This window comes from Hermetia illucens, chromosome 2 (assembly GCF_905115235.1).
Source record: "Hermetia illucens chromosome 2, iHerIll2.2.curated.20191125, whole genome shotgun sequence".
Taxonomy (NCBI): domain Eukaryota; kingdom Metazoa; phylum Arthropoda; class Insecta; order Diptera; family Stratiomyidae; genus Hermetia; species Hermetia illucens.
The window spans coordinates 115,801,457-115,827,880 of record NC_051850.1 but is presented as its reverse complement, the minus strand read 5'-3'; the positions used below and the strand labels follow the sequence as shown (position 1 = coordinate 115,827,880).

The 26,424-nt window shown below is 39.2% G+C and overlaps 1 protein-coding gene and 1 non-coding gene across 7 annotated transcripts in view; both read left to right on the top strand.

Moving 5' to 3' along the window:
- Nucleotides 1–26,424, top strand: part of LOC119648679 (alpha-tubulin N-acetyltransferase) — a 69,836-nt gene extending 43,412 nt beyond the window's left edge. The window contains exons 10-12 of one of the 6 annotated variants that reach the window (XM_038050477.1): nucleotides 7,538–7,581; nucleotides 17,612–17,625; nucleotides 26,085–26,424. In XM_038050477.1, the coding sequence (XP_037906405.1) occupies nucleotides 7,538–7,581; nucleotides 17,612–17,618 (51 nt within the window). In that variant the 3' untranslated portion in view covers nucleotides 17,619–17,625; nucleotides 26,085–26,424. Of the gene's footprint in view, nucleotides 1–7,537; nucleotides 7,582–7,712; nucleotides 7,794–16,337; nucleotides 17,011–17,611 lie in introns of those variants that run through there. The other 5 variants (XM_038050473.1, XM_038050472.1, XM_038050474.1 and 2 more) reach the window with 5 other exon arrangements.
- Trnae-uuc lies at nucleotides 654–725 on the top strand. Its single transcript has one exon. It is a non-coding gene; the product is annotated as a tRNA-Glu (tRNA).

Below are 26,424 nucleotides of genomic sequence, written 5' to 3'. Positions count from 1 at the left end.
CCACCTTTCTACCAAATTTGGTGTCAATCGCTATAACCGTCTCTGAGAAAAATGCGTGTGACGGACAGACAGACAGACAGTAAACCGATTTTAATAAGGTTTTGTGTTTACACAAAACCTTAAAAATGAACAAGCTCAACCGAAAAATCTGAAAAAAATCGCCAGGTTATGTAAAGCTCGTATTATTGCATGGCATTGTGAAAGTATTTTTAAGAGTTTTTGCTATTAGCCACGTTGTTAATATCAAGAGATATGTTTTACATCATTGGAGCTTATTAACCCAATAATTGTTCTGTATCTGCACCGAGTGTACTCGTATATCTACTTCTACATCTAAAGTGGTTTTTAGATACAGGCTTTGCTGCATGCTAAATTTATCCATTTACCCAGAGTGACGTGTTTATATGCATATGATAAGACCATGCGAGAATGTATATTTAGCTCCACTTGATTATCCGTGGTTGATAATAATGGGAACAATGATTAATTACAGCAGATTTAGCTGTGTTTTAATGTGCCAGATAACTCTCCAAATAAGATGTTGACCGGGGAGATTACTTTCATCTCGATTAACTTTTTGCATGATTTATATACAATTGGAAAATGTATGATTATTTTTAATTCGCAGATGACATTCATCAGACACTTTCATCTCCCATATGGTCTAGTGGCTAGGATACCTGGCTTTCACCCAGGAGGCCCGGGTTCGATTCCCGGTATGGGAAGATTAAGTTTTTGTTAGTATATCCGATGAATAGGAAGCTAGTTGGAATTCATACAAACCGGGACTTTCAAAGAAGTGTACTATATTTATTTGGGATTTTATAAAAAATAAAGACGGCTACTCGTATTTTTTCCTGAAAACGGGATATGTGCGTATTTCGGGCTCCAGTTATACCCTTTTTCAGTACACAATCAACTGTGGTTGTTAGAGCTCTCTTGTGATTTAAATATTACATTTTACAAAATGATATTCCTTTCTCAGTTCCATGTTGCTATCAAGGCATGTCAGGGCCCGCACTTGTTGGAGTTTCGCCTTTTTCTTTATGAAGCTTCCAGTGACTGATGGTTGGAAGCCGTTCTTCATTTCGGTGTGGATAACGTTTGTTTGTTTTTATTTGTCAATACTGACTAAAATCTACACGTTGGTAGCTTATTTATAGCTTAAATTCAACTTAGCTATTCTTTGTAAACGCAACGGGTTGCTCTAAATATCTGGGTCGGAAAAATTCTGTTTCCCTTGTTCGCCTAATCTAGTCGCGGTGAGTTCCTTGGAGGGGCCACTGATACCGTACCTACTTTTAATAAGAGCGAAGAGAACGATTTTCGCCGACGTCTCTTGTTTCTTACAATCTTGTATGCAGTACGCCACGGGTTTGTATTAGGTTGTTGCACATGAAATGGCCGATTTGGTACTAAAATTTGAAACGCCTGTAAAGCTTACAAAAATGTATTTAATTAATCAAAATAGGTGCCAATCGATTCACAACACTTCTCCCAGCGAGATACAAGAGCATGGATGCCAGTTTCGTAGAAGCCCAACTTTTGGGTGTTGATAAATTTGTCGGAGGCAATTTTGACAGCCATTCATTCCTAAATTGTTTTTCCGCCAAAAAAATGATCCAAATGCTTAAAAAAGTGGTAGTCGGTTGGCGAAAGGTCCGGTGAATATGGTGGATGAGGCAGAATCTCATACCTCATACTGCAATTCGTTCAACTTTTGAACTTTTGTTCTGGATACATGAGGTCGTGCATTGTCGTGAAGGAGTATCACACCGTCTCTGTTGACTAATCTCGACTGTTGAATACTGGATTTTTGGTACATTTCCTCGAGTTGGGCACATTTATCGATTCTCTAAGCGCCAAAAAAGAATAGTGGATAACTCCAGTTGTAGACCACCAAACAGTCACCATTACCTTCTTCGAATGGAGGCTCGATTTCGGCATATTCTTCGGTGGCTCATCAGCATCTAGCCATTGTCCTGATCGGCAACGATTGTCGTATAATATCCACTTTTCATCAAATGTCACTATTCTGTGCAAAAAGGGATCGCTTCTGTTGCGTGTAAGTAAAGAACTGCCAATTTCTCTGCAATGTCTCTCACAGACGGACGTGTGTCGGATTCGACTAGCAAACGCAGCTCGTCGTTGTCAATCGATGGTCCTGGATGTCCACGTGGCTCACTTTGAAGGTTTACGTCGCCTGACCAGAATTTTACGAACCACCGTTGGTTCGCTCGCTTACCGTATCAGCTCCAAATACGCTGTTAATGTTCCGCTGCTTTATGACCGAGTTTGAACTCATACAGAAAAAGTATACGTTCTTGGCTCTTTGCCATCCTTTTTTCCTTTTTATTCACTGTTATCACAACCATGGTCAAAACTGAAATGAATCCTTGGAGTATTTTAGGAGTATTTTATCTTCATTATCCGATACCAATGGTGCCAACTGGTGATGGCTTGATACAGCAAAATCGCAACTAACTTCACTTGATTGCCAAAACGGCCATTTCATGTGCAACAACCTAATACAACAACACCTTTTATACCTGAGCAACAAACTTGTCTATTTTAACATTTGTTTGCACCCAAAGTAAATCTAATGAACCTAGGGATTCTCAAAAGACCGAAATTTTTCGAACCACCGCCGTGTGGTTCGTTTGCTTACCGTATCAGCTCCAAATGCGCTATTAATGTTCCTGGTCGCCTCCGTTGCTTTATGAGCGAGTTTGAACTCATACAGAAAAAGTATACGTTCTTGGCTCTTTTCCATCCTTTTTTCACAACGATGGTCAAAACTGAAATAACTCCTTGATTAAATGTAGGACTATTTATACTTCACTATCCGACGCCAACAGCGCCAACTGGTGGTGGTTTGATACAGTAAAATCGCAACTAACTTCACTTGATTGCCAAATTGACCATTTCATGTGCAACAACCTAATATTAGTAGCAAGGCACAATTGCATACAGCAATCCCGTTTGATTTTACGTATAGCCTCATTAAGATAATTTCGGAAATCCCGAGAGTCTTTCTTATCTCCTGGTATTCCGGCTTCCCTTTTACCATTTCGCAAGAAGTCTCCTCACTCGTAGACACGATGATCTCATCAGCGATATTTCCTAGTTTCATTGGTAGTTCGGTTTGCTGTTATGGCGTAAATACCAGTCAAGCATTGTAACTCTGCAGGTATATGCTGACACATTTAATCCATCATTTCCATCGCTGTTTTCTGCGCGCTTTGATCACTTTCTAAGGACGCAAGAAATGCCTCTTGTATGCTTTGCCCTGCCCCCCGCAAGCCCATATTAAATTGTTCCTTTAGTGCAACGAACCGTGATGTAACCATGTCTAGGCCCTCGCGTTGAATTCTTAGCTTCTGCTTCCGGATTTTAACCTCTACTTGCTTAAAATATTCGCTAACTTTTCACTAAATTTATTTATCTCCAACATCAGATAATCGTTCTGCATTCGTCTGATACAGCTCTTTCTATCGCCCAAGTATGGCAGCTCACGATCCGCTTTTACATTTTTAAGGAGAGTTTATGCGTAGGATGTATTTATTTTCTCGGAAATAATTATTGCTATATATATACAAATAAATATTTACATTATAAATAAATAAATTCGTAAATAAATAAATAAACAAAATAATTTTAGTATTGTAACTGGTTTGTGTCCGGATAGCTGAGTGGTTAGAGCGCAAGGCTGTCATACGGAAGGTCGCGGTTCAAATCTCACTGGTGGCAGTGGAATTTGTATCGTGATTTGACGTCGGATACCAGTCGACTCAGCTGTGAATGAGTACCTAAGTTAAATCAGGGTAATAATCTCGGCCGAGCGCAATGCTGACCACATTGCCTCCTAGTGTACCGTTACGGTCTTGAATGAAGTGCTCTAACACACTTCAAGGCCCTGATCCAACATGGATTGTTGCGCCAACGATTATTATTATTATTATTAACTGGTTTGTATCAAAATTATTTAAAAGACAACATAGCACGCAAAAACATGCAGTGCTTTATTATTGATGATCTGCAATGAGTATCAATCATATCTTGGTTGCTCGGGCCGTTCATCATCATCATCAACGGCGCAACAACCGGTATCTGGTCTAGGCCTGCCTTAATAAGGAACTCCAGACACCCCGGTTTTGCGCCGAGGTCCACCAATTCGCCCACCGTAACCTATTGAGCCGGATTTTATCCACAATCGGACGGTCATGGTATCGCTCATAGATCTCGTCGTTATGTAGGCTACGGAATCGTCCATCCTCACGTGGGGGGCCAAAAATTCTTCGGAGGATTCTTCTCTCGAACGCGGCTAAGTGTTCGCAATTTTTCTTGCTGAGAACCCAAGTCTCCGAGGAATACATGAGGACTGGCAAGATCATTGTCTTGTACAGTAAGAGTTTCGTTTCGAGCGGAACAGTTTTTGTAAGCTGAAATAGGCTCTGTTGGCTGACAACAACCATGCGCGAATTTCCTCATCGTAACTGTTATCGGACCGTTCCTCAATTTAAATAAAGATAAAACCGATCTCGAATGTTTTTTCCCATGCCTTTCACCAGTTTTATGAAAATTATTTAAATCGCCGAATCTTTTCGGAAGCAAATAGCAGACATAGCCCTCAAAAGAATTTGTTTTAACGTCGCAGTCGGTAAATCAATTCGTTTTAATATTTAATTAAGGCGGTCACACCGTTTTTGGTTTTTTTTTAGAAAGATACAAATACGAATTTTTCACCATAGATTTATTACTATCTTGAGCGTGTATAGTAATTTTTTCAGCTCGATCGAATAGTTCGTTATTGAAATATAGAGCAAGTTATACACCCATCTCCAAAAAGTGTTTTTCTGTTGCCACGCTAGAGGACGCTGCGATCATCTTCAGAAAAAAAGTAAACGGCATTTTAACGTAAAGACTTAATTACAGTCCGCAAATTAGGATTATTAAAAAAAAAATTCAAAGCTAAATTTCTGGTGCTTTGTTAAACTTTTTCTTGTGAATTTTGGTGGTTTTTTACGGCTTCTTCAATGAATAAAAAAAAACTACTGAAAGAATGGCAATAACTACTTAATGAATCACAATTATCTTAGTTTGGGGACCATAGAAATATGTTCTGAATAAGTCGTGAAAATTTCAAAGAATTTCGTTGGATAGATTTTGGGCTATGGTGGCAGGCAATTTTCAACATCAGTTTCGAAAAAAACGCATTTAAAAAGTAGAATGCGATTTTTAGCCATAAAACCTTAACTGACCATTAATCTGCTATACCTAGTCCCAGAAACCTTAGGTTTCTTGAAGAAACACATGTACAGCCTTGGCTTCAATTCTTGTCCTTTTAGCGAAGTCATTCAAACCTCATTCGGACCGATAAATACGAACTTTATTACGGCGATCCACATAAATTCGGCATTTGACTTATCACGTATTTAACACTATCATTTCCGAACGACTCCGAATATCAAAAAATCACTTTGCCCATATATTCTACACTATATCTAGATACAATTGATACCAAAAAAAATCGATTCCTCGGATCCGACACACGGGATGACCCCCTGAAGACGCCGAATATCTTCCAACATCAAGAGATCAACTGTTCTCTGTGAAAGGTCAATGAGTATAATTGGCATTCACTCCATAGTAGAATCCGAAAAGTGGTCGAAATTTAATTGACATGGACCATCCAATGTTTTCAATGATGACAAATTCAAGGCGTAGGCAATAAAAAATTCGTGACCTGCTCAATAGAAAAAAAGTCAGAAACCGCAAACTCGGTGTTCAGGTTTTGCATATTTTTATATAAGGATATTTGGATGCACGAGTATTTTACTTGTAAGTCGTCCGCAGAATATCTACATATTAAATTATCCACTTTAGTGTAATACTGACATTCTATGATGAATCGGGTTTCAGTAAGTTAAGAGAAAAGTGAAGTAAATTAACAAAATATGATACTATTATCAACCTTTTTTGAATAAATATTGGTATGCAGATATTTTAATGCCTAGATATCATACAGGGCAGCATCATGGTTTTTTTCAGGTTTCTCAGTTGGGTGGTTTATGAAATGAGCATTTAATTTAAAAGTGTGCCTTCTCTACAGGATTGCAGAGTAAGATGGGAGGTGCAATGAAAGATAATATAAGAAAGCCAGGAAAAGAAAATAATGAGTCCCAAAAGTTTTGGTGAGCCAGAGGTAAACTTATCAGACGCTATCTCATCTCTCGGAGCAGCATTTCTGAAATCAAAAATCCGACATTAATTTGAATTATAACGACCATTTTTCGATATACGTCGCCCTGGGAATAATGTGGCGCCATCTTATCGAAAGTAGTAGACCGACGTTGAGCAAGGAATTGAAGGTTGAAGCGCTAATAATAAAAATGCGAAGAGCCGGAGGAAATTTTGTTTGCGGAATTTAAGCACCATTCTCCGTTCCATAATAATACGCACTATGGAAGCCCCCGCCATCCTCATGTAGGGGGCCAAAAATTCTTCGGAGATTTTTTCGCGGCCAAGAGTTCGCAATTCTTCTTGCTAAGAACCCAAGTCTCCGAGGAATACATGAGGACTGGCAAGATCATTGTCTTGTACAGTAAGAGCTTTGACCCTATGGTGAGACGTTTCGAGCGGAACAGTTTTTGTAAGCTGAAATAGGCTCTCTTGCCTGACAACAACTATGCGCGGATTTCATTGGCTCAATACAATTTATAAATTTGTTTTTGTTTTGGTTTTAAAAAGCGTCTCAAGGAATGTGTTTCGCGAAGAGCGCATTTTCGGTATCTGTTCTGTCAAACTGTTGTAGAGAAACAGGAGTTTAAGTTGTGTTGCATTTTCTAACAGTAGTTTCTTGTGTTATTTTTCTGTGTGCAAAGTTTAAGCGAAATCGGTTCAGAACCTCTGAATAAGTTATTTTGACTACGGACTTTGAAAAAAAAGTTTAGAGAAAAACGCGATTAAAGTTTGATCCATGAATAAAATGAAAAAAAGATTTTTTTTTAATTACATAGAATAGTCGATTCCAGCTCCAGAAAACAACTCGCCCACAGCTACTGCATGCTCCAAACCATTCTTGAGTAGCAGTCTGGGTTTTACGTCTATAACTTGGAAAAGTTTTGTTCCTAATGACGTAAAGTTTTCTGACAATATTTCACTATAAGTAGTATAAGAAAATAAAAAGAAATCAATTTTGCGACCTTTCCTTAAAGAAAACAATCTTAAACGGTTGTTGACAGCTAACGGTCGTAACTATGAAATCAGTCCCTATCCGAGGTGTTGTTAACGTTTCGTAGCAACAGAATTTCGTAATTAGAAAGCGCATGTGTATTGATCGTTAACTCCATACTCTCTGCTCTTAGAATTCCACATCAATGCACTGTATTTCAACGTGAAATAATCTCCAAATTTTCTATGTTATTCATTCTTGCTTTGTTACATTGCCATCATTATGAGCTCTATGGCTCTCACTGTAATCATATCAAAGTATTTTTTAAGTAATGAAATTAAGTAGAAATATTGTTCTTTACAGATAATTCATAATACTGCGACACCAGCAACTGGAGAGCCCAACAGGTAAATGATTAATTCTTGTTTACTTTTGGCATTTGATACATCATTTTTGCTAATTGATTGATATTCACATACGTTTTCACCATACCGATCTCATTTACTCAATTACAATTTATTTTGCTTTATTTTTTCAGAGAATTATAATGGATTGCACGAAATTTCGTATATAATTTTTAACTTGTGTTATATTTGAATAAACTATTACTTAAAATTGATTTTCTCTTAACATCATTTGCGATAAGTTTATTTGAGATATTGATTGATATTATTGTTGCTACTTAGTAGATCAATTCATACTTTTGTGCTGCTACTTGCTGATATTACTCTATTTGGAAACAAATTGATACTTTTAAATCGAATTTTATTTCTTTTTATTTTTTAATTATTATTTAAACATGTGTTAAATTATTTTTATTAATTTTATATTTTATTTATTTACATTTTTTAATTTAGTTAAATTTTGTACAAAAAATAACGTATTAAAATAAAAAAGCCCAGATTATATTTTACAATCGAACTGTTGCGTTTTTAATTAGAAAGTCAAAGGTAGTGGATCATAGCATTGCACTCTGTTGAAACATTACAAAGAAAACTTGATGAGTATATTAGGCTTTGACTTTTGCCGAATCATAAAATGTTTTAAGCAGTATTGTACATATTACTATTTATAAACTAGTTAGGTTTATCGGTATATAAATTATGTCAATCAGTAAATATGGCTAGAAGTTGATTTGCAACGTGTTGTAGTATCTAGGGCTGCGCTTTTTCTGAAACAGGCTTTGATTATTGCTCATCTAACCAACCCAACGCTTGTGCATATGTATTGCGAGAGCTTAATATTTCTAAGATTCATGCCTAAATTTCAGTTCCTGAGTTCCTAGTCTACCAATATTGTGTTGATATGGTTATTATTCATATGATCATATAGTTAGAATCAACTACGCGCAAACAAGTGAAAATTCGTCACATGGTTATTTACGGAATCTATTGAAGACAATGTTTGTCTTATAACCATCTTGACTCCAGCACGTTACAAATTACAACAAAAACATGTAGGTGTCGATTTGGCTACAATGACAATAGAACATAATCGCCCAGGAATGATTTGTTTTCCTTCATTGAAAGAAAGTATGCGAATGCTAGTAAACATTTAAAAGAAAATCTAAAACACCTCCGAAAGAAAATATCGGCTTATTCGACATATAATATTGAGCCATGATTATATCATATATTCATTCAATCCTAGAAAATTCAGTACAACCTTAGGTGATAACACTCGTAATTACACAAGGAAGAGAATTTTGTAGAAAATATGCGTGACTGCTCCTGGAAATGTAATTGCTGAACTCGATGCGTTTGAAAATTGGATTGTGCTCTTTGTCTTAAAATGGAGGCCAAGAAAATTATGTCATTATATGGTTTCGAACAAAATTATTCATTAATTACGCCTAACTTACACGTGAAATAAGAGAAAATCTAGATAATAGCGAAAGCCTAAGTACCCTCTGTATAACTTAGTTCATATGCTGTAGAATTGTACACTGAGATATTTGGGATTAGATTTTTCGATCCTTGGCGTTATGCGGGGACGTTCCATTAACGAAGAAATTGTAATATGCAAGATATTAATCCCGGTCATACAACTAGAAAACTAATTAACTAATTAGCTGCCATATATTCCACAGTATGTCTCCATACTAAATTAGACATTACCTTTTAATTTCCAAATTAGAATGACGGGAACAAGGCCAAAATAATTTATTCAATCTTTAACCTTGCCTAGATTATAATATCGGAAAATAGGTGATCGTCCAAATTAATGTATTTCAATTGTGTTTCTACAAAAAAAACAATAAATCTTCACTGGAAGCGAAACGAATCCAGAAGTGTTGCCGGTTATAATCTGTAAAATCAAATTAGATGTTTTAAATCAAATCCTGAAGCAATTTGACTTGTTTGTGTGAGAACTGTTGTAGTTCGTCTCCACTAGTATAAAAATCATCATAGTTCAGTCATCGAAGCGGGTGCGACCTCCGGAATCTTTCCGTCAAGGCCGCCTGATATGAAAATATCGTCTTTATTTTTTGAGATATTAAAAAAAAATTTTTTTTTGGAAAAATTAAAAATTTTTTGGGGTGAATTACACCTTTTTTCGAAACTGCGCACTTTATATCCACCAACTTTTCAGAATTTATTGCGAGGGCTTAAATGCAGTAGATTCTCAAGAGATTCGACTTAGTTTCAATTCATATGAGAAAACCACATTTTCTTTTGATTGATTTTGATATCAAAATTTCAGGCAGTTACATAATTGCACTGACTTCTACCATACCTCATTTTAAAGGTCTTCTAAGCACTTAATAAAATATATTTCAGCTTCCTCCAGAATTTCTTGGGAAGCTCGCACTCCTCTGTTGCTTTGCGCCATGTGCTTCCATCGACCTATACAACATCCATCCTGGATAGCGGATTCTGGAATAGCCCTCCTGGGTAGAACAATCCATTGCATTCAGAATCGTGATAAAGGGCTAGGGAACTCCTACGATTACCTGCAAAATCCATCATAATGTGGAATACAGTAGCGAAATTGTTTGCGGCAGCTTCTGCTTCTCTCACCAACGCAATGATGGAATACCTCTTGTCACTACAGTCAGCATACATCTCGTACTTTTTCACACTAACAGAGGTATTGGGCACGCTCCCACTCACAATAATCAGCAGAGCTCTGAGCTCCTTACGTTCATTGGTCCTCCTATACATTCTTGCCGCAGCTGGACGATAGTCGCAACGTTTCATACTGAATTTGGGGGCCGACGCTCAATTCCTTTGCCAGACGACGCAGTAGTGCAGGCAAGCAAGCGATGATAGTCCTTTTCAAGGTATCTTGATATCATTTTATTATGCACATTCAGAAGATAACTCCTAAATTACTACAGGTTTCGTTATGGTCGATTTGGTTAGATGTTTATCGGTTAGCCGTGTATAGCCGATGACGGTACGATGAACCTATCACCATTGTTGTTCTCCAATACACAATCCGAATAAGGTGTTATCAGAGTCAACAGTAGCATTTTGATTACCCATCGCTCAAACAAAGCCTCCTTCTTTTGGAAATCGCCATCGGTCCTTAGCATTGCATATTTTGTGATATTCGTTACCGTGGACTGAGATTTCACAGTCAAAATTCTGCCATAGAATCTGTAGAGAGTGTTCACAGATGTCTCCGAGGTAATTTAGCCTGAAGTTAATTGTGTGTGGTTAGCCAGTTACCTATCGTTTTCATGGTGAAGTTCAAGTATTCCATTTCTAGTAACTTTGCGGTTTCCTCAGCCCATATTTTTTCTAGGTGTCACGACCATGAACCCGTACATTCCCGCTTTCTTTCTGGACAAGCCGTCCGCTGCTTCATTATCTTTTAATCCAATATGACTTTGATCCCAAAGTATCTAGACCCTATTGTACAAACGCATTTGATTTATTAAGGCATTCCCATATCAGTGCAGAGTTAATCTGGTTGAACCCGAATTTTTTGATAGCCGCCTGGCGAGGCAATACTCTGCTCCCTAAAAGTTCTTTTTAACGTTAAAACAGGCATATTTTCGAATGAAATATATTGATGTACTTCCCCATTGGTTCGAAGTACTTTTTCCATAGCCCAATACCCCCGGCAGCCGCTAAGGAGAAGGAATCAGTTCGACTCCTTGCCCTTGGACGTGCTCACATAACCCCAATGATACACACATAAGTTCTTTTTTTGAAACATTTAAAACTTTCTTTTGTTAATCTAATCTACTATCTGCCAGGTTAATTGCACATACCGATATTTTGGGAACCACTTGTTGTCTTTATCAGTGCTGTAAGTTCTCTGACTTGGTATTTGCAAGGTTAATAAATCATATTGGCGAAAATCAAAAGCATGTTTTAATTATTTGAAATAATTTAATCGCTAGAAACACCGCGAGATTATACTACACACACAAGTGAGTTTTTCTTCTATGGCGGTATAATTGGTAGTCTTTTTCCGAGGCTCTGTTATATTGTGAACAGGTTGTGACAATGGTATTTACATAGCGTGCTGGTCCCAAGTCTAGGTAAAGGAGGAGTGTTTCAAGCAATAGGCTTTGTAGATCCACAATTAAACAGAAATAAAATACTGACATCTAGGAAAGAGATAAATAAAGTATAGTTGGAGCTATTCAACTAAGCTGTTATGGGCCGACCAAGAAAATACATTTAATGTCGCTTATATATAGTCGCTTATTCGCATCATTGACGTTCACCTCAGTCGATGCTGCAGGACGGGTCCCAGTCCTGTCGAGAAATGAGCAAGAGTTCTTGACGCATAGATGGCGTCAGAACATAAGTAAATTAGTCAAAGACGAACAAATATGGCGGAGGGACTCGCACTCAATACGGTGTTTGCAGTTCCAACTGTACTGGTGTCCGTGTTTTCATTAAAGAAGTCGAGTGATTTGATAACCGGCTAATGAACCTGACTAACATATCACCTGATCGTACGATTCATTCCCTCACTACATACGCACCACAGGCAGGTCGATGCGATGCCGAGGAAGATGCTTTCTGGTAACTACTTGACACAAAGTCCTGTAATGTTCTTGCCGATGACTATATCCTCATTGCGGGCGATCTGTGGGTGAAAGGCAGATGGCAAGACGTGCCATTGGCCCAACTTCCGGTATCCCTACTTGTTTATTTTTGAATAAGTTGCCTTGAATTTAATAAATTTCTTTCCCAGCTTTTGAAATTTTCCTGATTTTGTGACTACAGTTAGTTGAACCTCTAATCAAATTCGCATAAATATTTCAATCTCTTCATTGCAATTAAGCTATTGGCCTTCTAGAGCATTACTCACTGGTGCAAACGGTGATCCCCGTTCTTTCTTCCAAAACCACCCTTATTGAATGTTTTTTTTTATGATAGATGTTCATGGGCGCACATTAAAAATGGTTTGGAGCACGCAATGAAGGTAGCGAGCGTATAGTCGATTTTGCGGACACCACGACCCTGTCAATACATAGTTTATCAAATAATTGTCTCATCTTCCTATATTTTATAGTGAACAAAAAACAGTAAAACGCAAATCGACCATATCCTCATAAGATGCCTACATTTCATCACCATCACTGACTGCGAAGCCGCCTCCCCTATGATACTATCGCACCTCAACATCGGCCGATGATTATTGTCTTACGAGTCATATCGCAAATCAAATGGTGGTAATTTCGTGAGAGAAGAGAAGAAATGATCTCACTAATTGTAGAATCAAGTAAACAAGTCGGAATACCAGAAGCTCGCGTTTCGGGTATAAAGGTCTTGTGTTCATCTTATGTAAGAAATTTCAACGCACATTTTTCTATCCGTATATAGCTGCAAATCCAACATAATCCTTCATATTTTTCCAAACTACGAGACATACGTACATATTACAGCCATAGATATTAGGCTCACCCTAAACAAACAAACTGCCTATCTCCGAATACTGTACACATATATAAATTGATCGTACCCATATTTCCGACTTACTTCTTATATCTATTTGAATTAGGCACTACCCGCAAAGTTCATTATTCTTCGTTATACGCATGCCAAATTTTGTACTTCTGGGATGAACATAAGGGGGGGGTGTCGGGTAAATTTCTAAAATGTGGAAATATACTATTATTAAATTTATTTGTGCAGATATCGGAACCGGATATATTTTGAGGCCTAGATTTAGATAGGTTCTGAGAACGAGACCTATTACACTTTTTGGGTGTCATATTTTGAGCTTTCACTCCCCTATGTTTCACCCAATATCAAATATTGAACCAGTTTCGAAAAGTACTAATTGAGACTTTTCATTTGATACCCCACATGGCTATGATACATTCTGTGAAAAAAAAATGTCCACCCTCCATTCACATGTATGGGGAGCCCCCCCCCCCCCCTTGAACGTAACACAAGATGGCGCCACTCACTGCATATAAAGGGAACATCAGATTACATACTCTCACCAATTTTCGTGACAATCGGTCTAGCCGTTTCCGAATAAATCGGGTGTGACAGACAGACACCGTCTCGATTCTAATAAGGTTTTGTTTCACACATTAGTCCAGTTTGACATAGGGTATCCTCATATTTGTCGCTAGAATTTAAAAGAATGTCGTCCGCGTAACCCTGGACCGGTATTCTAGTATTTGTTAGCTCGTCCAGGAGTTCATTCATTCCCATACTCCACATAAGCGGTGATAGTACCCCGCCCTGTGAACAAGTAAGTAGAATTTATGATAATAGAATTTGTACCTATCTTTACCTCTACTTACCTACTCTTTAACATTCTGCCGATTCAAAAAGCCGGAGTGTTTCCCACTTCTTGCGGATCAGGGCATCTTATATATCTGTGTGTAATGTGTTATCGAATATTCCATCGATATCAAAAAAGCGAACACAGTGATATTTCTTTTGCTTCTATTGCGTCCCGTAATACATCCGTCAGCTGGTTCAGAGCAGTTTCGGTTGACCATCCTGTTCGGTAAGCGTGTCGACACTGACGTAGGTGATTTCTAGAAATCTCTGGGGTAGTACTGAAAAGAAGCCATCTATTCCCAGTGATTTCAGTGGTTTAAAGATTCCCACTACTCACCTTACCCTAGCTTCCGAGCATACTTCTTTTGTTAGTTTCTAATTCTACTTTCTCCCCCTTTTCGTCGTTGTTTGGGTGTTAGGGAGAATGTCGTCGCTTTCCGCCATAGGGTAGGACTCGGGGGAAATGGGTTCTAAGAAGCAGATATTGTCTGTCCTCATTATCGGTAAATGCCTAATCTTTCTTCTTAAAACAGACAGAATATATTGCCCTGTCTTTGGTTATAGCTTTTTATAGCCTGGTAGCCTGGTTGGTTCTGTGGTGTGTTCGATCCCTTCACAGAAATATTTGAAACTGTTCCGTTTTCATTCCCTGATCGTGTTACTATATGTAGTCAGTGCTTTTTTGTACCACATCCAGTCTCCGGTTTGTTTTGCCCGGTTGGAGGATTTTCACATCTCTATTTTCATTCTGGATAGGTTGCTGTTCCACCAGGGTACATCCCTTAATGACTTAACTGTCTTAGCCTGATAGCTGGCCTCATATGCGTCAATGAGGACTTTTTTAAGGTCTTCCACCACTGTTTCCAGTTCCAGGTGAGAAGGCGTATGACCGTCTGTCACACAAACTCATCTAGTATGCTTTGTGGCAAAACCTAGTGTTAAAGGTATTGTTGCGCTGGTTAAATTACCCTACCACGATTCGAAACGTAAAGTTCGAAGCGTGGCAATTATATAAAAAGTGTTTCGTGATTCTGTCGGTCCGCCTCTTTTTGTTATGGACACTGTCACATGGTGCATCCAACGTCCACCGCCCTATACATTGCTTTATGCAGACGATATATTCCTGGCGTCTCATAGAAAACGTGATCTTGAGGAACTTGTTCAAAAATGGAATGATTGCCTCATGTAACTCAAGGCTCGAGGTTGATTAGCGCTATTGTTGTCAGCGGCAGTGAGCTACCTGAAACTGAGCAGTTTAAACATCTCGGATCAATGCTATCAGCCAACGGTGAACTGTATTATGAAATTGCTTCACTTATCAGCGCAACTTTAATGAAGTGACGTTCCACAATTGGCGATCTTTGTGATCGACGTATCAATGAACGCCTCAAATCTAAATTTTACAGCAGTGTCGTCTACCTTGTCGCCCTATATTACTCTGAGTATTGGCCGACTATAAAAGATATTGACGTAATACGCCATGATCACAACCGAAATGAGGACATCCGCAAATTGTGAGAAAGAGGTCTGCGATGGTATGGACCTGCAATTCGCGTTGACAAGAACTCACTTGCCAAGATTGATCTGAAAATTAAAGTCAATGGGAAACAACCGAAAGGCTTTTTGTCGGCGATGATGTGATACGCTGAAAGGTCAATTGAAAACTTCGCGACTCCATCTAGATCAGGACTTTGACCGAGTAAAATGGCGAAAACGATCAAGACGAGTGGACTTCACTTCTGGATGGAACAAAGGCTGAAGAAGAGGGTTATGACGACGTTACACAGCCCCCTACCTGGAGAATCAGTCGGCCTATTTCTCTTTTCAGAGAATTCGCCGTTCATCCTCTCTGCCCCGTAGTAGGGCTATTTACTTGTGTTCTTGACCGATTTCGATCAATGCACTGCCTTCTTACTAGGTACTAGAAACTTATTTGACGAATAGTTGGCTTAAAAATTGGACAGTCCTTTTAGTTTTGATCCATTCTCTGGCAAAAAAGTGGAAATAGCTAATGTTTATTAAGTTTTTTTTTGAAGGGTACAGCCGACGACCTGAAGTATCTTTTAGAATACGATTTCCCTAATTTATAAATAATAATTGCCAAGCTACGTATTGCTTACCTTAAGTAATTAATAATTCGTAGTATAACGTAGTTGTGTGTGTTGTAAGTCGCATCAATGGTCTTACTCATCCATTTAGCAAAATCCTGACGTTGTAAAACAAGCGCTACCGGCTTTTTATATTTGTATCTGTTCCCTTGAAGATTTAGCCCAAAGTAATGAATAACTCGAAGGGATTAATATCGAATATGTTCTTAGAACTGTTCCCGTTGATATTTATGATGACTGGACAATAGTTTAAAAGCATGATGTAAAATACTTAATCAAGTTTTCTTGAAAGTACACATTTCACGTTATTACAAATCATTATTCTTCTGACCTGAACCATTTTAGCACATCAGAAATCCCATCGGCAACTGAGCCATACCATGCCGTCATTAATGAGACAGTTAACGTAAACACAGTCAATGTTAATATTGAAAATCTTCAACTTAGCGAACACGAGGACAATGAAGAGCATGAACATGATGTTGAGGAGAAACAAGAAGAACACCAAGAGCAGCACCATGAGGACCTGACCAATGGTCACGACCACAAAGAGAAAGAAGTAAAAATCGATCCCATCCAACGCTTCATCGAAGAACAAGTGGTCGAACCAATTGTTGAAGCGGTGCATATCCAGAAACCGACATCCTTTCCCTTGTCCAAGCAGCATACTGGTCTGAAAAACATCTCATACAACGTGAGTCTCGCCGTTTCACCCACAAACAAAATGGAGTTCATTCAAAAGGGGCCCAACGATTCGAAGCATGACCATCCTGACGAGGAAAAGCCTGCTGGCCTGCCATCGCATGAAAATATCGATGAGGAATCGGCAACGTCCTCACCGGGATCCGGTGGAGCGTTCACCGATCAAGGATACTTTGATCTGAAATTTTATCACAATAAACTTTGGTAGACGAACGCATTGTGATTATAGTTTATGCTCCAATCCGACATGTTGATGATATTATATATTGAAAAATAGAGGATCAATGTAAACATGAGAAGCCAAAGAACAATTAAAGTATTCAAAATAGTTGTAAATAATTTGTTATCCATAGATCGATTGTTCTCTATTTAAGTCTTTTGAAATTTTTTGGATGTTTTGCTTTCGCTCTCGGTTACTTATTCAAATCCATGCTTACTGTAAAATATTCAACATGCTTTTCACGCACTTATTAACAACGGCAGAATTGGGTAGATTTTCTGAACATTAAGTAGAATTATGTGATTTGTGGATGTAGAAAAAAGCGAATCTCAGAACTAGTACTACACACAGTGATAGATTCAAACTAGATTTGAAGCAGAAACAACGTTAGTTAAAAGTATCTAATTTTCTACATTTTTATGTTAGTTGCTTTTAGTTCAATTTGTCAAGTTTTCACCTATTCATAGTTTTTAGATAATTTTCAAGAGTTTGGGTTGTACGTCTCCACTCAACTCTGTCGTTTAGAATGCTTACGACGACACCTTAGAAGTTATTTTGTAGATTCATCTAATTTAGCAGAACAGCACGAACCTTAAAAAGTACAAAGCACAGACTAATATCATTTTTTTGTTCCTTTGTTACTTACACTTTACTTAAACAGAACAATCTTCAAATGTTTTGTTTTTTCTCCTTTCAGTGAATAGACACACTGTAAGCCGACACACGTTTCCTAACATTATATTGCCATCGTTAACACCAAGTGTTTTCATTAGAGTTAAGAAAACAAACTTGAGCTTTGCAGCGAATGTTTTGATTTTTTGCTGATTATGGAAGTTCATATTAAAAAAAGATTTAAAAAATAGTAATATTGAGCTGATCCACATGGATTTTTTTCGGAATTATAGAGATAAACTAACGATTTTTTGATTTTTTGTTAAAGGGTGTGACCCTCAAAGAACTTTAGGAGCGGCAGCATAGAGTGTTAACCCCCTTAAACAGCTAACACACAGCACTGTAACTAAGTGATATTATGCATACAGAGGGGCAGACAATGAACAACTTTGGTTTCAAATTTCAGAGGCAAGTGAACGGTATATTAAAGGAGGACTAATTGTAAATAGAGTCCATAGGCCAGACTTTCCGATCTACAACAAAAGTCGCGAGGATGATGGCTTTTTGGGTCTCAATATATGATTTGACTTTACATTGAGCGTCTTCAGCGCTTTTCGTGTCTCGCGGGACTAATTTCTGCCCATTTCCCCGCGTGAACATTGTGAAATATGACTCGCAGGGAAGGTTCTAATCTACAACAGCACGTTAAAATCACTCCTGGAATTTATTTTATATTGCTTATCTTCTCACTTTTCCTGCGCTTCAATTTACCTCTGACTGCAATATTCCTTTTATGAAATTGTGGACTTCGATGATTGCGTTGAAGACGTCGTTTAGTCGCCTCCTTACATCCATACACCTCACAACGGAAAACAAAGTGCTCTGGGTCCTCGTGTGTACCGATGCACTCAAGATAGTTGGGCGACTGCCACTTAAAAAACTGCATTCGACCCATTTCTGAATACAAACAAATCCACGTCATGCCCTCCTATATGCCTCCCACACCCCCAATCCCGAGATGTCTTAATATCTAATCTCACCATTGCATACCAGTCACCAACGGATATCGTTTTTTTCAGCCAAACCCATGATCATTAATGGGAGTAGCTTGCTGTATATCACCCTGCCTAACATCTTCTCTTTCGGGATTCATCAGTGTATTCGAAGAAGTGGTACTGGCAATGTTAAGGGCCTACCGATGGTTGGAACATAACCCGAGCCCCAAGTGTAACATATTTATTCTTACCGACAGCCAAAAGCAACCAAAACGAAAAAGTTTTGCACTCAGTGGTGACATCAATAGGCTGGTAGGGCAGTACAAAGACGCGCTGGGCGGCATTGCGAAGTCCCGGTCATAGGAATCTAGAAGGGGTGAGCAGCCCGACGAACTGATCAAGCCGTGTTGTGCTCTTGATACACACGCCCAGTTGGGTGCAAATGCTTACAGCATTGCGATTATAGGGGGCACTGGCTTATAGGGAGCTATGCCGCCAGACTCAACCTACTGTACAGTTCGAAATTGCGGAGAGGAAGGAGAAAACCTAAGGCAGTCCCTTTGCGAGGTAACCAATTCTTTGCGGACCTCAAAGAGATCTATGGTTGTTGGGTGGGGAAACTACTATAGTTCGTAAGCGTTACAGCAGTCAAGGCATTAGAAACTTCTAGTATTAAAACAATGCACCACAGTGCTAAATGGGATCCTCGGAGAAACCACTGATACCTATTCATCTACCTTCAACAAGAGCTAAGGACACGCCACTTGCGGTGATTTTTACCCACGTATCTTGTTCATTACAATCTGTTAGACAGTACGGGTTTCAATAGCATAGAGGCATAGCTGGAAGTAGAAATCCTATTTGTTTTCCGGTAGAATTTCATTAAGGTTATTTCGGAGATCCCAGTATTCTTCTTCAACTCCTAATGGTCCAGCTTTCTTCCTTCTTACCATCTCGCAAAGTCTCCTTACTCGCAGACGCGATAATCTCATCGGCGAGATTTTTTGGTTCCAACGCTAGTTTGGATTTCTGTGGCGTTATAGCGTCGGTGACGCATTTGAATTACAAATTCCAGCACTGTTCCTTGAGGGCTGTGATCTCATTCTAAGGCCGCAAATAATATTGCTTTCTCTAAATTCCCTGAGGACCACCCTATTCTGGATTTTTTTATTTACAGTGCCTCTTTCACCGTGTCCAATGCCGAGAAAGATGGCCTGGCGGTCACTTTTCCTCAGAAGACGGGCAGTTCCAACGTTAACTGATATACAATTTTTCTGGCTTGTAGGCATGGTAGTTGGAGTAAAATGAGTTTGAATCAGTCTTTCCCTCATATGTTCCACTATCAACTTCGGTAAAGTTTTTACAAGGAAAGAGCCAGGCCTGGCTTTGCTAACGAAGGCGCTGTAAGCTGTCTACATACCATTGGTGTGCAGTCGAATGCACTAGTTGCTGTTCCAATGAGTAGAAGGGATAGAAGCATAGTTATTATATATGATCCATGCGTGTGTGTGCGGACTCCTCAACTATCTCTTTAATTTAACTCACTCCTTGCTTTTATTCCAGACTTCCTAGAAAATGTCGAGCCTGTGCCCTTCTTTTCTCCTCCTCTTCTTAAGTACACCACACACTCGCTTCGTACGGTATAATCCTCGTCTAGACCACATAATGCATGTATGCCATTTACGTGGCGTATAGCGCGTCAACCACACCTACGCCCTTCAGCTCCTTCCACAATATCCCGAGACGCTCGTACTCCTCCTTTACTATTCTTCGCCAAGTGCCTTTAGGGCAACCCACTCGTCGGTTATCTTGCGAGAATGAATTCCACTGATTTCCGCAGCCAGTAATGTAATTGTCACTCCTCCTTAATGTGTGCCTGCCGCATCCCTCTTCCGATCACAGTGCATACGAGTGCCAAGCCTGTGCACAAACCCAGTTTTTCGTTTGAGATAGTGTCAGGCCAGGATACCCCGATGATACAACATAGATAGGAGTTAACGAAGACTTAAAGCTTTTGAGTTCACCTTCCATGTGCTACTCCACTATAGCAAAACAAAAAGAGCACCAACACAGCACAGTCTCTAATTGATTTTGGGGTTGAGATAACTTCACTTCCAGATTTTAGATAGAGAAGTGAAAGCTGATCAAGGGCTTTTAATGCGTCCGGCAACATCCAATTCGATGCCACCATCGACAAAAACCACACATCCCAGATATACAAATTGATCGACGCTTCCGATGCTCCACCCATTAATATAGGGAGTGTGATGAGCCGTCAGACTACGAACCTTGGTTTTGTTAATCTTCAATCCAATTCTACTTGCTTCTATTTCCAAACCTAGAACCATTTGACCAAGATCATGGATCCGGTGAGACAAACATATGTCGTCAACACAATCGAAGAGTATGAGGAAAGATGTCATTGTCCATTTAATTCCTCCACGCCTTACTGACATGACACCATGAAGAACGTCACCGATAACAAAAAGAAATAATATCGGCGACAAGATGCAATCCAAGCGGACTCCGCTTTGAATCTCAAAATCCTTTGAGATTTTACCTGGGTGCAGCACGTGACACTTTGGCCAGCATATGCCGCTCTGATAATAGTTCCTGCGTAGAACACTATAGATACACACCCTGTTCACGCTATCGACGATTTTCTCAAAATCGATGAAGAGTAGAGTCAATTCTGCTCTCTGTTCCAAAATGAACCGTTGAGTGTTGATGTGGTGAATGCAGGGGTATCCGGAACGAGAACCAGCCTGCTCACTGTCGATCACGCTTTCGAGATGTTCTTTAATACGTTTCACGATTATCTTTGTAACGGCGGGGAACACGCAGATATCCCTTTAATTGTCACACTCATGCCGAGCCCCCTTCATTGGAATCTTAACAATCATTCCCTTCTTCCGTTCTCTGAGAAAGGCCTCGGATTCCCAAGATTTCCGTACGAGTGGAAGAAGCAGATCTGCAGTAACTGCAGGTGCAGCTATAAATTCGTCTGTGTGAAGACGACGGTTTTATCCCGTTTGACTGCATTGATGGCCGAAATAATTTATATTCTGCTTGGAAGAGCAGTCCACCACAACCACCGGATGTGATACGAGTAAGAATCCTGATGAAGTATTTTTTCCACCTCTTCAGTTGTTCATCATCGTGGATGAGAAGTCAATCGTTGATGTCCTCCACAGGAGCGTCGAAAGATTTGCGCCCACGTGCAAGCTATTTCGTGATGCGGTATACGCTTCTGAAATCATTGCGTTCTGTGACATCTTCCGCTTCCTTCACGAGCGGAATAACAAATTCTCTCTTCTCAAGGCATACACTACGCTGAACTTCTCGCCCTCGTCATTACTCGCAACGGTCGATAGAGACTTTAACCCAATTCTTATCGATATTCTCAGGCGGGTTACTCAGTATATCTTGGATTATACAAGCGGTCGTTGTTAAACTTACGGAGTCACAGCCACAACCCTGCGAGAAGTAGCGGACGCAATACGCAAGCGAAGGTAAACGACCATCAGATGGTGACCCCTTTCGAGGCGGAAGTCAGCGCTTTTTTTTACGCGCATCCAACAGACCACTCCTAAATCTGATCGCGAGGTGGTCGATATGGTTGCTCGTACAGTGTCGGTCAGTTGAAATTCAACTCACTTTATGGCAGGATCTGTGCTCGAACAATGTGCCATCAATGACGAGGTGGTGGAAGTTGCAAAAATTCACAAACCTCGCATCAATATCGTTACAGTCGTCAAGATCATGCTTCCCCATCACGTGTCCGAGCAAGCTGTTGTCAGGGCCCACATTCGCATTCAGATCATCCATCATAATCACAATGTCACCTTTAGGAAGCCTCCCTTGAACTGCCTTTAATTGCTCGTAGAAAGCATTGTTCTCCACTATATCGGAAGTCAATTGTGATGTTCCTTAACTTGAACTGGAATCTTGCAGTTAGGAGTCTGTCAGAAGGCTCCCAAGTCAAGTTAGTGCGCCTTCCAATGGCCGTCAGAAGCAATCCGGTGTCAGATTGCTTCGACCACTTGGCTTTCCAGGGCACAAAAGCACATTGCCGCAGGAGGGAGAGGAGTACTCTCCAGAGTCCCACCATTTTACTTCGCTTAATCTCACAATGGCCAGATAATATTGTTGGAATCGGCGCTCAAGTTGGAGACAGCGAGTATTCTGAGGACCCTCGCTACTGGTGTCGAAGATCCTACGCACATTCCAGAAACCAATTATAGTCCGTTTTCGATTCGGCACGAGGTCAGTCCATATTCGAGGGGTTGCTGATGTTTCGGTAGCAATAAAGTTTCGAAATTTGCAGGTTGTTGGCCCGCAAATTCCTATCCCTTTTAGTCGCCTTTTACGACAAGCAGCGAAGACTTTGAGTGTATTCTTAAGCCCCAACGTAAACTTCTTCCCCTGCTAACATGCTGGTAGAATCCCTCTACACCGCATGTTCCGCACAATTTACATATCCAACTTTGTCTTTACTACGAGTGTGAACGCCTTATTCCTGCAGGGTTCACTTCCGAAGTATTCTGTGAATGCAAACTCTGACAGGTTCTTCAAAAATTGAAGTTGTATCAATTGTAACTTTACGGTCTATCTATGTTCTGAGTATACGGCGCTCTTTTGTACAACCTGAATACAAGAGCATGTTACACTTCTTGCCAATATGCATAACTACTGGAATGAATGGTCCAACTATGTATGGGCAGACCCATGGAGAGAAAATCCGTACTTTTCTCTATTACCAAAATATATATCTAATTTTATTAGCTTCTATTACGGGCCTTCGAGAAAACTCCGGCCCCTTCCATTGGACCTGATTCCACTAACTTAATTTGGTTTGCTAGTCAGTCAACAACTATGCCACTTTCTTACGAGGTGGCAATTGTTTTGTGAAGCCTGTTTACATATACTAAGATATTGTATATGGTTTGAACGTCCTTCTTTACTATCAACATCTCAATTTTCAGGTTGTGATTATAGTGTTTTGTGAGTTTTCGTATACATTTCCTGGAGTATTGGTTTTGTCGGTTTCCATGAAGATGTATCCCTAATTTGAGAGCGATCCTTCATTAGATAAATACTGCCGCACCATATTTGAAGTTCATTTGGTAGAGAGGCAAACATTTATTACTTCTCTCCCCTTCTTGTTGCTGTTTATGCTTCTCTACGCATTATGGTATGCATCTGCATCTAAGATTCTCTGGAACCTATAAACCTTGCAGTAGACCATTAGGTTTATTACCATTTTGGGTGATGTAGCTTTATAAAGAAAATAGAAAGATACCTTACTCCTTTCCGTCCCTAGAGATAAAGCTGTTTAGTACCACTAAATTTAAGAAATTGTGATAATTTTGGGTTTAGGAATTATGAATGGCCTGGCCTTCAATGGAGTCCGACTACTCTTCCCTAGGGCCGTCAGAAACAACCGCCATCGATTCTTGGAGCTTCTGTTAAAAGCAAATTTTGGGTCGGCATGTGAGCTTACGATTGCGGTATCACCAGCAAAAGTAGCTACGCTGGTTAGCACGCCAAAGAAGGATTTCACCTAGAATCTGGGTTTCATCGAATACGATATTAGTAGTTTGTGAAATTCAACTCGAGGGTAGCCACTTGATTTTGTCTGATGTCTGCGCCAAATATATAAATACTACGTTACTTGAAGAGCAGTGTTTATTTTTGATACAATCTGGTGCACTTGCTCCATTATTCTGTTTCCTAGAACCGAATTGAAGATCTGATATCACGTTGCTGTCTGGAAATATAGCACAGCTGGCAGCTGTTTCAGTATGGAAGAAATGACTAATTATACCCTGAAGCTTTTCTGGGGTTTAATGATTTTTTCAACTTGTTTTAAAGATATTTACAGATGGCTCAGGTTTAATTAGTTTAAATACTTCTTTCAGGTGAGCTACGAATGCTTTGACTTTGTCTTCTTGACTTCTAGTCAAATTCCATGTGGCAGTTCTTAACGGGTAATTTATTCATCGTTTTAACTGGTTTCCACAACGAATAACTCGGCTCTCGGTCTTATGTAAGCGTCGATTAAAACAACTATGTGGTTTATTCGAGTTTGATTCTCGCCAGGGAGTACCTCCTCATATTCATCTTTTATGGCGCAAAAAATTTAAGATTGTCAACAAATGGTTGAGTTGCTCTAAAAACGGCTTCCAGTATAATTGCCAGGTTGTGGAGCATTGTACTTTGGCATATTAAGTACCGAGATGAGCACGGGAGAATGGTCTGACAATAGCTCGTAGGCTCTTTGTGCCAACTCTAAAAACGATTAGATCTGCAGTTTCGTAAGTATCAGTCGGCCAGTAAATTGGCTGGCCTGCTAATATGGGGTCAAGTTTGTTACCTAAGAGTGCCTCATTTAATTCTTTGCCTTTAGTTGAGACTAGTCGTGAGAGAGGCGAAGTATTCGCTACTCCCGGTGGCGAATCTGATTTCCATCGTTGCCTTTCGTTGCAAATGGGGTTTCATTGCTAGTTTGGGATTCCTAAAAGAAATCTGTAGTAACCCCTTATCGCAGCAAGGTATAAAAGTAATCACAGAAGGAATGTTATGTCTTACATTCGGGAGAATTTCATCAAATATCTTCTAGATAGGAGAAATTCTTAACAGTTTTTAGTTGACTAGTGCTATCGGATGTTTGTCTTTCCTTCATTAATATAAAGCCTGTATGATCTACTCTATCCGAAAGAACGCAGCTTATACAACTTAAGTTGTACTGTCAAAATAGTTAGCATAAGCAAGTAGTAGAGTGGGTTTGGACAGTAGTGCCTCTGTAATTCACTTTAAGTTCACAGATCACCTTTTCTGGGTCCAAGGATGAATGTTAGAACATCCCCTTGTCTTATACCACTGTTAATGGTGAAAGTGATCCTGCTGCTTTTATCTTTTTCTTTTACTTGCTCGAATTAAAAAGGGTTCCCTTTTCAAAGACTATAGTTGTAGCCTTATTATGTTTTAAGTAAGAGAAGAGGTTTACTTTTTTGGCAAAAGGTTTTTCTTTTCGTAGATAATGTATACCGTGAATCAGTTGTCTTCATCTTTGAAAAATCCCTGAATTGCTCCTATTTTTACTGTGTCAGTCAGCTCTTCATTCCCACAATTCCTTTCGTCTTTCCAGTGGATCAGTCTCAAGTTAAGAGTGGAAGTGGGTAGGAAACCCGCTCCCCTATTCCATGCTATATTCATTCCCAGCAAACTTAAATAGATGTAAGACGCTATACAACTATTCTATAATAGTTTAAATAGTCCATTAGTAGAAAGCAAGTATTTGGCAACAGACAGTGATTTTTTGTACAGAAATTTAGAAATTATAGACAGTAGCTTTTTCAAAATTATTCTATACATTACCATATTATTCATAAGTAGACTTATTTATAAAATACCATATTTTTTCGATCAGCGCACAAACGATGTAGCAGTCGCACAGGTACAGAGGTTATTCGAATCAATCAATTGTTACTATTTATTGTTATGTTAACAGCTAAAATGATGGAAACCGGATGTTTTAAAACCAAATTTGAAATTTTTCAGCACACCAATTTTCGATCATTTGCAGGAATATAAACTGTGAACAAAATTCAACAAATTCAGCCTAACGAAAGTAGTATTTGTTTGAGAGGCTACGTTATGAGTATAGACATTATTCGCCCAGCTAAATTACAATATAATGTATCTTTTATGAGTTCCTAAGCCGATACTCAGTTATTATTAAAATATGTGCAATATGTATGGCTAATGATTAAATTGCATAGTGTAAAGCTGCATATGTTGATGGTTAACTTTATTTATTTTCAAATAGCTTCTAGATTCTATTCAAAAGTAAAACAGTAATATATTCATCAAAACATAAATAAATTATCTGTGTAAAACT